Here is a 14,453-nt window from a genome sequence, read left to right as displayed (position 1 = left end):
AAGTGGATGGTTCTCTAGTCATTAGAATATTTAATCGTTTTTAGCTACTCAACTAAGGACTTGCTTTTTATTGCTAATATCGCACTGATCTTGGCGATATTGCCTTATTATTTGGTTATCCGCATTATTTTACTATTAGACTTTCTTCACTCATTAAGTATATATCTTCGTTCTTTTGGTTTTCTTTATACTCCTTTATAGTCTTATAGATATAGGTTTTATGTTCTTTCACATGTTTTAACCCATTGAATTGGTTAACAATGGCAAAGGATAAATGATTCACAAAGAGATTTTGATTCGCCTTTTTTTTTGAAATTAAATATTATTTCCTCGAGATTTAGCTGAAGTTAATTTATTAATTAATAAAAATAATTTTTTCTACACTCATTAATTCTAATTTTGGTCATCATATTCATTATCAAAATTGGTAACGAGATTTTTATGTCTTAACATATTTTTAATAGAATGATTTTTTTTAATGTATCACAGGTTATGAACAATAATAATTAATGGGTGATTAAATATTATTGATTGTTAAATACAAAAAAAAAATCAAGTAAGTAAAGTAAGTATATTTAATTGAGCTAAATCATCAAAATAGGATTTATTATTAGTCAAGCAGAGAAAGCAGAGAACTTGCATCATTTATATATGAGATTTACGTCCCTATAATAATTATGCTAATGATGGAATTTATCTTTAATGTAAAGACGAGTGTATTCAAGTAGTTCGTTCAAGAATATCAATATATTCTTTAGCTCTTGAAACTGAAATTTAGGAAGAATGCTTTTAAATAAATGATATTTATAGTCCCCATTTCTCAATTCCTGGCGCTCGAAAAGACGTGTGGGATAGTTATATATATTTTAAAAGAATGTGAGGTTATTATCCGTTATATTTTATTAACCTGTATTTATTTGGATTCAATTTGATTTATATAATATTATGTTCTTCGTTTTTGAAAGCGTTTGTAATTTTTCCAAAAAGTATGATACACTAAAATAACTTTTCCAACATCTGACGTAACAACTAATGAAATTGATGTTAATAAAGAAAATTAAGAATATTGAAACCATAAGGTTCCAAATGGTTGTTCCAAAGCATAAAATACCGGGATATCTGTTGTCAATCCAATTCAAATAATTACCGATCACGAATTAAGCTTCGCTCCTAAATCCGGAACAATTAAGAACAAATCTTCATCCCATTTAATTTAATTACACATGAGAAAGTTCATCCACATTTTTATTTGTGATTTATAAAGAAATTATCGAGTCGCTTTAATCACAATAAATTTCAGTATGCTATAAAGTACATGAAAAAAAAATATATTTTTCTCAATAACATAAATGATAAAATAAATGACAACTGGTTTTTTAAGTACAGTATGTTTATTTTGTAATTAAAAATTTAAAATGCATATCACTAAACTCCAATATAACAATTAATAGAAAATTTCTACGTAAAAAAAAAATACTCTCGCAATACCATAAATAAAGACTGTGTTAAAAACAAAAAACACCTTTCTTTGAAGAATTTTGCCTGTGCTTTATTCGCATGTCCTAATAAATTTGCCGCTAGATTTAAATTAATTATTCTTATTCGATTTCTTCTTTTTTTCTTTTTCCTTTTTTCTTTTGAAATATTCTCAGCCATCTCAGCCTTAGCTCCTGAAAGTCCACATAAATAAGCATTTATTTTTGTCCAAAAACCACAATACACGTCCTGAATGGCTTAAATACAATGGAAAAACCTCGGCTATCCAAAGATTTCAACGAAAGTATTTCTAAGATCTTCATTCAGCGGTAATTCTTTTTCTGAATAATTATTAAGTTCATCTTTCAACTGGTCAAGAAGTTGACAAGGCACATCCTGTAATTTTTGCAGGGATATAATATTACTTTCATCACTATTTTCTTCTTGAAGGTTTGTTTCACTTGACTCAGATGAGTCCAGGTATTCATTTCGGAGCAATTTCCATGATTTCAATACTCCATTCTCGGCATCACTTCCAAATGCTGATCCCGAGGGAGGATATGTCTAAGGTAATTGAGCAGATCGGTATCCTGTCGAATTTTGATCATGCATTTCCTCGGTCCGGGCCTCACGGCAGTTGACGCTCCAAAAGAAACTGCAATTATCTTCTTGAGTTTGATTTCCAAGAGACGTTTACCGTTGCCGGACACATTAATTTTGGATTTATCCAATCTATGATCTGATTCACATATTTTCGTAATTAGCAATAATATTTATAATTGCATATTATTTAAGTTATAATCAGTCTAGAAAAAAATAAAAGTATATCTACTATAGTATCATATGCTATAAATCTTAAGAATATATAATCTCAGTCATAATCAATTCTTCTAGAACTATAATCTTAGGTTATTACTTGGTAGATTTTTCACCTCTTTCCCTTACCCAGGTTTGTAATTATTATATTCGTAAAATATCTTTGGTTTTATGAATTTCATTCTTTCTTTTTTTTGGATAAATTGGAGGACAAGAGCTTCTCGTATACAGATAACACAGGGCGTTCCCAGACTGTAATTATCGCTATCGACATCCAAGCACTCTTGTCCTCTACATTGGTGTTGATTGTAATCTACGGGATAAAGAGTGTAGTTGTTTCTATGTAGAACATCAAGAGTATAAACGTCAATACAAGACTCTATTATAAGAAATAAACCCTTTGAAAGGTACCTGTAAGGCTGAAGAAATGTGTTGTAAAGATCTTGTTCTCCGCATTTCTGCACCATTATATCGTACAAAAAGAATTGTTTGATCATAAATTTACATAAAACTGAAAAAACCGACAAAGGAAATTATTTATCTTTCATTTCTATGTTGTTTGATATTATTACAGACCCATTCATGGTTAACACAGCGACCATGAACGGATGAAGATTTGTCATTTTGTTACAATAAGCGCAACGATGATTGATTTGGTTTCAAATCTGAAAAAAAAATATTTTTATTGAGCTTCCTTTTTTTTTTAAAATAAAAAATGAAGAAGTTGTCCATTTCAGGAATTAAAAGTGGAATCATTCATTTTGCTCATCGTGAGAGTATTTAAATAAGTATATTTGAAAGACGTATAATTTCTTATGTAACATTACCCTTTTGTTGACCGTATTTGACTATTAATCGTCTCAACTCGGGCAAATAGACAATGTTATATTAGACATCATTTGTACTACGATATAATATCTAAGACATATAATTAAATAATTAATAAAATCATTTTTGTTAGACTGTTTGATTATTATTGAAAAATCTATCACCAAAATAACTAATTATATAAGTATAATAAATTTTTATTTAATCGTATATTTCTTTTTACAGAGCCATAGTTTCTGATGAAGCATATGAATTAACCTTGGTCTTGCAGTTACAATTGTCATTTGCTGATTGATTAATTCACATAGAAAGAAGTTTCCTTGTTCTAAATTTTCTGACAAAATGACAAAATAAACACGAGAATTGGTTAATATATTATTTCATGGATATCGCTGATTTTTCACGGCGCAGCCATAATATTTCACAGTTATTTTTATTACGATTCCGATAATGATGGACTTATTATTCTAATATTGATAGATTTTTATCCAATATTGATAGACTTTTTATCCATCTTTTTAAATAAACATCAGTAATTCAAAAAAGTATTGTAGTACAAAATTTTTATGTTTGATTTCTGGGCGAGATTGTGTTACCTTGATTTGGGTATTATTATCAATAATAATTTAGTTGTAACTTTTAAATTTTTTAAATAATTAATTAAAAAGTCCTTTTCATGTGCTAATTTGATATGTAACAATAAAGTTTATCAAATTGCATGAGATATTCGATTTAATTATATAATTAATTCTTCGTATATCAATTACCTAAAGAGAATACTCAATAAGTACAATAAAAATGTATAATCACATACCGATTACGAGATATCAAAATTGTATTTATAAATATTTTTAGATCTGGGGTTACATTTATCAGTCAATTATATTAAGTTCTTAATTCCTTTTGCTTAGTTATTTAATCGATTAAATGATGTTCTATAAATGAAAGGCGGAAGACAGCTGAATATGATTCTGACTCGTGGAATTTTATAACGAAAAAAGCTGGACGTTACCTGGCACAAATTGAGGGATGCTTGTTATGCTATTGTTTGTAATGCCATATTTTTCTAACACTTCCCCCAAACTGCGGTATGAGGAAAACGCACGCTTCCTTTTCTCCTTACACTTCTTAGCGAAGTCCGCACGCAAGTCTTAACGCTGGTCCACTATCTTTGAAATCTTGCTTGTACATCTTTAGGAATTCACGGTCCATTATTTTTCACTGACGAATAATTTCCAAGTCATCGTCGTCAAGACCCTATCCTCCTCCTTGCGCAAAAATACATTCGTATTATATTTCTTGACTTCTTCACTTTCAGACATGGTGCTACGTTTTTTATAGTGATATTAGGCTTAGACAAAAAATAGTATTACTCATATGTTAAAATCATAGCAGTTAAGCTTTAAGTTTTTAACCAAATCATAAAATCATTGAAATGATTTAATGATGACTTCGTTCATATCCACCGATCTATGGATTGACCTTAAAATCGTATAATCATCCGTTAATTAATAATGTAAAATTTAAAAACTATTCCGGAAAGAGTAGTCGCAGCCGGAACCAATGGAACAGGACCCAGAAATATATATACAGGGGTAGGGTACACAGATGCGTCGCCATCATAGTGAAATTAGACAGAGTAAAGTTTTGATTTGCGTACAATCTAAGAATTTTTCATCCATAGTTAGGTCATCAAGATTGTGTATTTTTTATCAAAATTTTTATATGTAAAAATTAGTTTGCGTATTTTTGGCCTAAATTTGGCTATTCTTATATATTTACTGTACGTTAACCGCATTGTAATATTTGAAAGAAATTTCTAAAAGTTAAAAAGAAAAATATTATTGAAAAAATGGTAAATTAGAATAAATTCTATTTTTTTACATTAGTATTTGGTTTTATAAATAATATAGAATCATGATAAAATAATTAATAACTTAATGTCTGAAATTTTATTTGCGTATTTTTGCAGGATTTTCAATATCGGGTGTCAATTATGCGTACTATTCATATAAAAAGTCTCTGCGTACAGTTCATAGTAAAAAAAATTTTCCCTTATATATATATTTCTGGGTCCTAATGGAACCATAATATTTTTAGGAACTAATTTATTTCAAGAATTTATATTATTTTAGTTATTTTATTTAAATTATTATATTAATAAAATTTATTACAGCATATTACTGACCGTTTAAAGCGTTACTGTTATTATTAACAGGTGGCCATTATGCATGCTTCTTTGAGCGTATCGAAAAATATTTCTTTGTGCGAAGCGAGCAAACATTTTTGAGGAACTGAGAAAGACAACAGTAGACGGCAGTAAAGATAGTAATAGACAATATTAAGGTGTGTGTATATATATCAGATATATTATTATCATTATTGCTGAAGCCGTTAAACAAATCATTTTTTTCTCGTACTGCAAAGGAGTAACTGACTATTATTTAAATGATTTCGAAGGGATGTCTTAATTAAAATCAAACCGATATTTTTTTTTTTCCTTAACTCGATAAACGCATTTCTTTATTAAGTAAAGTGTAGAAGAACAAATTACATGGTAAACACAGAAATACTTGAAACTGAACAATAACCCCCTTTGACTACTACTACAACCCAATTTCTATGTTTATCTACTATATTGCTATTACTGCTATCTACCTCTACCTTGAGCTCCTCTACCCCTAACACTTCTAACTCTACTTTTACCTTTTCCGTTATACGTTTTCACTCTCCTTCACTACTCTCTTCACCCTCCTCCACTTTACTTCTATCCCCTTGTTTACCGATAATTCGCTTCTTACCCTCTTTTACACAATCTTCATTAGCTTCTTCTTTTTTTAAATGTGGGTTAGATAATAACCTTGTCGAGCAGGAAGCGTTCACGGTATTGTATTCATGTATCTCTACTGGAGTAACTTGTTTTATACTTTTGGTTTTCTCTTCTGTTGCCTTCTTTGCCTCAGCCGCATCCGCCAATTTCTTTCTTGCTGCTGTGACCAACTCTAAATATTGATTTTTGTATTTTATTGCCGCTTCTTCAATCTCTTTTTCCTTTTCGGGATCCATTTTCTTTTCCATTCTCTTCCTTTCTTTCCTCAAATAATTTACTACTTCAACTACTTTCTCCGGAGAGGTATAATCTTTTATTGAAGTTGAAACGCTTTGTGGTGGACTTTCATCCAACAAGTTTTCCCTAAACTTGTCAAACCGATATTGTTAATTGACATTATTAAAATAATCTTAGGGCGTTATTAAACATCTCAATTGATAGACCAATGAGAGATCTGATTTGGTCAAAAATATATCAGAAAGTTTTTAAGAGTTTCCTATTTTGATGAACAAATAATCTAAAAATAGCCTATTTTTTAGTATAACAAAAGAATTTTTTCTACTTTTACTCGACTTAAAAAACTAAAAAAAGAATGTTCAAACTATTGATCTTGTTATACTTGAGCACAAAATAGTTTTTGAATCTTCGATTTAGTAACATTAGCAGCATATTAGCCGTGAGAACGATGAAACGGATGAGTTCCTGCATCATTCATATAAGAACTTAGACTTGTAAACTCAAGAAATAGGTACAGACTATGATACAGTTGAAATAGAAAGATGAATAAAAATCAAGTTACGCAAGCGTAAAATTTTTTTAACCTTGCGTATATGAGTGAAATATATTTTGAATTTATGTAACATTCATTTCACTTTGAAGCAAAATTTTCCTTTTATTTTACCGTAAACTAAATTATTCTGGCCGGCATTCTAAAGGATTTAAATGTTTCTGTTTTATCGAATCACATCGGAAAATCGAGAAGACGAGAACAGAACGAATAAATAATTACGATCTATTAATATCCATTATAATAAAATATATATGACATAAGCAAATATTATTGCTTGTATTGCTACTTTACTTCCAAACTCGGATTAATTTTGCGTTATTTTATTCATTAACAAAATTATTATATTTTAATGATTTTTTTAATTTTAAAATTAATTATTTTTAAGTATGGCAACAAATGGTATTAATGATTAAATAAAAAAAAATAGTAAAGGATTAATAATAAAATACTAATAAAATTAACAAAATGGTTTAATATATTATTATAATGAATATGTATTTTTTGAATAAATTATTCAAATTTATTCAAATATTTATGTCTTTGACGCAGCTTAATTTTCTTAGTAAAGAAAGATATCTATAAAATCTCTTTTTCTAAATTTTTCTTTCAATTAAATTATAATTAAATTAGTATTATTAATATTAATACATGTGGCTGAGCTGGATTATTGATTACGTTAAATAATAAAGTATATATTTTGTTTGCTAATGCACGGAATCTCCGATTGTTTATAAGATTGTTTACAAAAAATAATTGGCTTCTTTTGCATTTGCATGGAATTCAGATTAATAATTTAAGCACTAATACAGACAATAAAGGAAAATTGTTTATCGTACAATATTTATTCTTAGTGAATTTGTACAACATTAAATTAATGATTGCTATATTAAATCCGATCACTTCTCATTGAGTTTCAAATACCAAATAAATACTGTGCGAGTAATAATATTAATGGTTCGATTTATATTTTTATCAAATGTTTCTTCATAGCCAAGTAATTACATTAATGGTTCGATCTATATTTTTATCAAATGTTCCTTCATGGCTAAAAAAAAAATCCGAATACCGTATTTGCCCAACAAGTTTTGCACATAATGCCGGCCAAGTTTTGATAATGTGGGCCAAAATTTGTTATAATGCGGGCCATCATGTTGCTTATTTTCGGTGATTGCTTATTTTTGGGCAAATACGGTATATAAGTAAACGGTATCCATGTTGCATGATTATGTAAAAATAAGGATACAGTTACATATAAATTATTAATTTGCATAAATTTTTTATATATAAATAAAAAAAAAGGATTTTTGTAAAAAAATAAAAAATATAAATAAAAAAAAGAATTTCTTTTCTTTTTTTTTTTAAAAAAAAATTCCTTTCACCTTCCTTTTAATTAATCCTTTGAAAGGGTTAATAAATTTTTTTTTTAAATATATAACGTATAAAAGTGTAACAATCATGTTTGCATTCCAGAAAACTAATCAAATACCATCGTATCTACATGGTGACGAAGAAAAAGCGGAGATTAGGTCAATTGCTTCTTTTGAATCAAAGTATAACAAAAGGAATATTTATAATGGTCATCAATATATAGCTATAAGTCCGGACGGCAATCAGATAGTAACATTAAATACCACAACTTATCAATTAAAATTATGTCAATCCGATAATATATCAAAATTATATACTTTGAATTATGATAGTTTTAAAAATTTTGATGCTCCCGCTGTAATTTGGAGTTTAACTGTGTCTAATGAAATTACTTTGCCTGATAAAACAACTGATGTGTTAATTGCCGTCTCTTGTTTTGATGATGATATTAATAATGCTGATTCAACTATTAAACATACTTGGGTTATATCTTCTGCTAAACAAGCGAGAATTTCTTCTTCAATTAATGATATGGGTGGTATAATTAAATTCTTGGATGATGATAGTTCGGTTTCTGAAAAGGCAGATTTAGCTCTTATAAATTCTTATGGAATTTCAAGATTTTCTATTCATTATGATAAAATCTATTCCATGATAAATGAAAATTATGTTCATGGTTGGTTTAATCTCTTCTCTGATAAATCCGTTGAAAATTTTAATTTACCAAGCAAATTATCAAATAGTGAAATTTCTAATTTTTCTATTCAACAAAATTTAGTAAAAGGTCGTTTTGTAGTAGAAAGTTATAAAAATAAAATACAAACTGTTGAAATGTATAATTTAAAAACAACTTTATTAGAAAATACTTTTCAAAAATCTGAAGAAACTGCTGCTTCATTTTTAGGAAAAGGTTATTCTTGTTATGCTATATCAAATAATGAATCTTTATTCGCTTATTGTCGTGGTGCAAATAGTATTACCATTTATTTAATGGAGAATGGTTTGGAAGTTACTACAAAAAAATTTAATGAAACGAATATTCAAATACTATTTTTTGATTTCGTAAAGAATGATGAAAAATTATTGATCGTTATCGAAGAAGAAAGTTATAATGAAGTTACTTCAGAATTTGTTAATACTCCTATTATTGTAGTTTGGGATTTATTTAATAGTTCTGATAATTGTATTAGAAGGATAAATGATACTTTTTCATTATTCCCTAAAAAATGTGAGCATCATCAAAGGTTGGCTAATGCTTCAGGAAATCTTATTACAATTACGGATGATGGGAATATTACTTCTTTATTACAAGATTCTGAAATAATTAAATTATTAGATCCTGTAAATGATAATACAAGAAATATTATTCAACTTAATGATAAGTCCAATACTTCCTCATCAACTGCCGTAGCAACTATTACTACTACGAATTATCATTCAATTTACGATTCTTATGGAAAATATTTAGGTTCTAAGTTCGAAAATAGAATTATTAGGAATCCTGAACCTTGGATATTAAATAAAAATTATGAACGTACTTCGGTTTATCTTGATGATAATAAATCTATTCAATTATTTATTGGTGAATCTACAGTTCAAGTATGGCGTAAAAGAAAAAGTGGAACGTCAACTTCAAAAGCGTCATCATTATCATCTACGAAAGTTCTTGAATATATTTGGACAAATAATTTTAATAGACCAATGCAAATCCAATCTTTAGAAGTTGGTCATAAAGAATTCTCTTTAACATTATATATTCCTTCTATAAATTCATTTTCTGAACCTGGAGACACAGTTACACTTGAATGGCCTGAAAAAGTTAATCCTCCAGTACATGCTTGTGAAGCATTGGAATTTTTTAATGGGAAAAAAGGTCAAACTTTAGATCCAAAAAGACAACATCAATTTGATGATTTGATTCAACAAACTGAACGTATCATTAGAAAATATTTAACTAAAAAATGTGGTTTATGGAGGATGTTAGATATACGTTATGATATTATGGCAAATCTAATTCGTGGTAATTGTACATATATTATTAGAAATATTTTATTTTCTATATCTGATGGAAAAAATGATTATTTACATATTCCGAGATGTAATTCATGGGGTGGTCAACTCGCGAAAGATACTGATCTTGAAATCTCTATCGTATGTACAAAAGGAGGTTATCGTAAAGATACAATAATAGTTAAATATTTATTAGATTATTATTCTAATAACGCTTTATATTCTTCAAATTGGATGTTTACCGTTGCTAAAGCAATTCCGACCCTTTATGAATATAATTTAGAATTTTATGTTAAAGAATTATTTCAAAGGCCTTGTTTTGGTGCCAGCGAAGTTTACTTGGATCAATCTAAAATTCGTGATAAAGACATGGATAGAAGTAATCATAAAGATGTTCATGCGTTAAACGTAAATTTGGGTCTCACCAAGAAAGGAAAAGAGCGTAATTTCTTACAAAAATCAATCGTTAAAGGAAAACAAAGGTAGGGATTAATATATTAATATAAATTAATGAGATTAAATGTAGCACAGATCGTAAACAAAAATAATTAATTTTTTTTTTTCCTGTCATTTTTTTTAGTGGAGAGAAAATTATTTCAGATTTAGTGAGCAAAACAACTGCCCCTAATTCTTCGCTAATTAATCAGGTTTACATGGTACCTCTTCCAGATTTTACTGTATACCCTGAGAAAGTTTTTGAGGATAAACGAGTAGAAAACTGGAAGATTCCTTTCAAATTTTTAAAATTGTTATTTTGGCCACGTGGTCATGTGCTTAAAAAAAAGCATCATTTGAGTCCATTCTTGAGAATGATAAGAGAAGACAATGGTGCAGAAATTTATGATAATCCATCAATGGCCGCAGTAATTGACTTTAAATGGAAAGCGGCAAGAAATCATTTCTTAAGACATGCGCTTATATACGTTGTATTTGCATTTCTTTTTGCACTTATAAGCGGTGCGATTAAAGGATTAGATGAACAAATTAATAGTATTTCGTGGATATTAGTACTATTTGCTTTATTTTATTGGTTGGGATTTTATTTATTGAATACTGAAAGAATTCAATTAAAATATGAGGGATGGAGAAGATATTTTGGGCTTTATAATTTTTTTGATTTGTTTTCAGTCATTTTTCCATTAGTGATGACTAGTTTAGGTATATACTATGCTATTGTTAACCCCGATCCAGTTGATGAACCAGAAGCATTTCAAGAACAAGCTGAAAAAATTGTAAAAGACGATCGAATATTTACTATTTTTAATTCATTTGCAGTTTTAGTAATGTGGTTTGAACTTTTTTTGGTAAGTTTTTGAATGAATATTTAAATATACGTAACGTTTAAATATTTTGATACTAACTTTATTTTTAATAAAAATAGTTGTTACGATACTTTGAAAGATCTGGAGCTTACATTTATATTATAGTCAATATCTTTAAACAAATTATACCTTTCTTAATTTTTATCCTAATGGTTGTCCTCGGATTTGGTCATGCTATGTAAGTGAAGGTTTTAAAAAATTTCAAAAAATAACGTTAACGATCGATATTTTAATTAAAACTTATAATAAAATTTAATTTATTTTTAATAGGTTCGTTTTACTTAATGATACTGAATCCATAGGCATTAAACCTGATGGTTCCTCCTTTCAAATCACACCTACTGATTCGGATACGGGTGAACCATTACCATATAAAGTGGAACAAGTGATTGATGTGAAAAGTATATCAGATAATTATTTCACAAATTTTGTTAAATCTGTTGAATCAGTTTTCTTTTGGACTGGTGGTCGTTGGGATCAATTAGAACAATGGAATTTTTGGCCAATAGATGTTTATTCTATTATTGCTAGTATCCTTCTAGTCACAATTTTACAGAATATGTTGATTGCGATCATGACGTAAGTTTTAATGTTTATTTATATTAATCATATTTCAAATAAAACTTACACATAATATTTAATTTTCAGTGGTGCATATGATGATGCTAAAGAAATTGGTAGACATGCAGTATTAGAATATCGAGCGGAATTGATCGAAGATTATGAAACGATCGAAAAACCTCTTGGAAGTAAAAGAGGAAATCCTCGATATATTTATTATATCGGAAAATCAGATTATATTGAAGAATGGTTAAGAAAATCCGAGAAAGCAAGAAAAAATCATGAGAATTTCTTATCAAAAGTTGATGACAAAAATCCTTGGGATGATAATGATGATGATGATGATGATGATAATGATCATTATCAAGATCTTTCATATTATTATTCAACTGAAACTGATTCTATTGCATCACCAAGAAAAGAACAAGAAACTCCATTATCATTATATTGGTTTGTTGATGAAAATGAAAATAAGAAGAAATTATTATTAAAATCAAAATCTTCAAGTATTTCATCTAAATCAGTTAGTAATAATAATATTATTCTTCAAAATGATAATAATAATAATGGTGGTGAAAATAAATTGTTGAAAGAAAAAATTCTATCCATGGAAAAAGAATTTTCTGGAAAATTAAATTCTATGGAAGAAACTATCAAAAATTTAATCTCCGTAATACAAAATCAAAAAAATAATTTAATTTAATTTAGTAAAAAAAGTTAATATTTTGAACATTTTTGATCATAATTTTTTTTTTCTGTAATATATATTATATACGTTATACAATTTCAAAGTTCGGTTATTAAAGACTTTTTATTGGCCTTATAAAATATAAAATTTTACTCATTACCAATTGATATTATGAAAAAATATGAAAATCGTTTTTAAAAAGTTAAAATGGCTTTTCAGTAAAATGTCATTTACACTTATTAAATTATAAAGCATAATAAATCGCTTACAATTGCTGCGTCTTCAACTACGCGAGAACTTAACTTAATTATTTAAGTGATACAAAAAATCAATAAAACAATGGATATGTTTATTTAGCAAAACGGTCACCACGGGGTTTGTAATGGTGTTATGATGTTAAAATGAAATCATTTGTTTATTATTTATTTTATTAAGAACGCAATTAATAAAAGTTTAATCTTTTTGCCAAGAATTACAAAGATATTCGCGTTACATATCGTGCATCGGTCAATCTCCTTCCGGTCCGATCTACCCCAAATTAAAGCATTACATATCGATCGTTACATTTTATTATATTGTTTAAATAGTTAATTAAGGTTACATTAAAACTTCAAAATTTGTGACAGTACGGGGATCTTCTAAAGCGGAGTGACAAATAGGCTTCCACTAATCGAAAAAAACTCTGTTCCAGAAATTAATGATCTAATATTCCTCCAATCTGAAAACAAAAAAAACACCATTTTTTTTGTGATGATCATTTTCTTTTATTGATGGTAATCATGGTAATCATGGCAACATATCCACGAAATCACGATTATTTAACACGGAAAAAATCACACGTTCAAATGTGGAAATTGCATAACGGAATAGTTGATATGAAATTAATTTTTTTAGCTAGGTAGCAACATTTAAAGAATACAATAATAAAGTGGAGAATGGTGGTGCAAATAATGCGCAAAGTTCTTTAATTTTCTAAATGCTGATTGGCCAGACACATCTTATCTATTACACTATCTAGTCCAGTTGCGATAGTACAATTCATTGTGATGATTTTCCAGCTTATATTTAACATCGTTAGGTCTTGATTTATGCGAATTGCGAAACGAATACTACACCTTTGTGGCGTCGATACGAAGCCAGTAACACAATAATGCTTGTAGTTAATATCAAAAATCAGTACTTAGATATATAAACAAAAAATAAAAATACGATATTAACTTTAAGACTTTGTTTAAGTGCATAACTTTATTATTACCTTGACCACCTCTCCGTTATGAATATAATGAACATCAACCGTCCTTTCACTCCCGCTGTGACCTCCGATTATAATCATCCGTTATTAAGTAATGTTTGATTCGAATCAAGAGGCTTTGTTCTTATTATGACAGTTTTATAAGGCAAGATTTTAATATTCATTTTTTTTTTCTGTATGGGTTTGCTGTCTGAAGGTTTTGATTCTTACCTTTAGCCTAGTTCATCTGAACATGACGAATGTATCTCATCTGATGAAGTTATCTGTTCAGTCAAAGAAATTGCAGAAAACAAGTTCAGATAACAATTTCCTGAGTAAATTTCTGTATTTACTATTATGAAAAAAAAGAAATCGTTAATAGTGTGCTAAATTTAATTTAATGGTAAAGAAGACATAGCCAATTCCTCTTCTAGAACTAGCAGACTTTACCAATAACAAAGTTAGAATGTTTGCTTAAGTTGGTTAACAAGTAAACAAGTAATTAAAAGAAAAAAGAAGAAAAAAATAAAAAT

General features: G+C 28.1%; 3 protein-coding genes across 3 annotated transcripts; 1 reads left to right on the top strand and 2 right to left on the bottom strand.

The window, feature by feature from the left end:
- Positions 1-1,758: 1,758 nt before the first annotated feature.
- On the bottom strand, positions 1,759-2,759 carry OCT59_029269 (uncharacterized protein; the record flags this gene model as incomplete). The annotated part of the gene is made up of 4 exons (XM_066142757.1): positions 1,759-2,040; positions 2,174-2,215; positions 2,309-2,330; positions 2,422-2,759. 4 exons carry the CDS (start codon positions 2,757-2,759, stop codon positions 1,759-1,761), a joined length of 684 nt encoding a protein of 227 aa, XP_065994597.1.
- Positions 2,760-5,616: 2,857 nt separating this feature from the next.
- OCT59_029268 (uncharacterized protein) lies at positions 5,617-6,319 on the bottom strand. The gene has a single exon (XM_025311244.2). The coding sequence runs from the start codon at positions 6,196-6,198 to the stop codon at positions 5,845-5,847; it is 354 nt and encodes a 117-aa protein (XP_025173503.1). The 5' UTR covers positions 6,199-6,319; the 3' UTR covers positions 5,617-5,844.
- A 1,876-nt stretch (positions 6,320-8,195) lies between these two features.
- On the top strand, positions 8,196-12,850 carry OCT59_029267 (uncharacterized protein; the record flags this gene model as incomplete). The annotated part of the gene is made up of 5 exons (XM_025319560.2): positions 8,196-10,600; positions 10,699-11,422; positions 11,500-11,618; positions 11,711-12,019; positions 12,089-12,850. The coding sequence occupies 5 exons, from the start codon at positions 8,196-8,198 to the stop codon at positions 12,702-12,704; spliced, it is 4,173 nt and encodes a 1,390-aa protein (XP_025173501.2). The 3' UTR covers positions 12,705-12,850.
- Between the last annotated feature and the right edge of the window lie 1,603 nt (positions 12,851-14,453).

Source organism: Rhizophagus irregularis, chromosome 9, assembly GCF_026210795.1.
Source record: "Rhizophagus irregularis chromosome 9, complete sequence".
Lineage (NCBI taxonomy): Eukaryota > Fungi > Glomeromycota > Glomeromycetes > Glomerales > Glomeraceae > Rhizophagus > Rhizophagus irregularis.
Note: the sequence above shows the minus strand (reverse complement) of the source record. Positions and strands in the feature narration are given on the sequence as shown.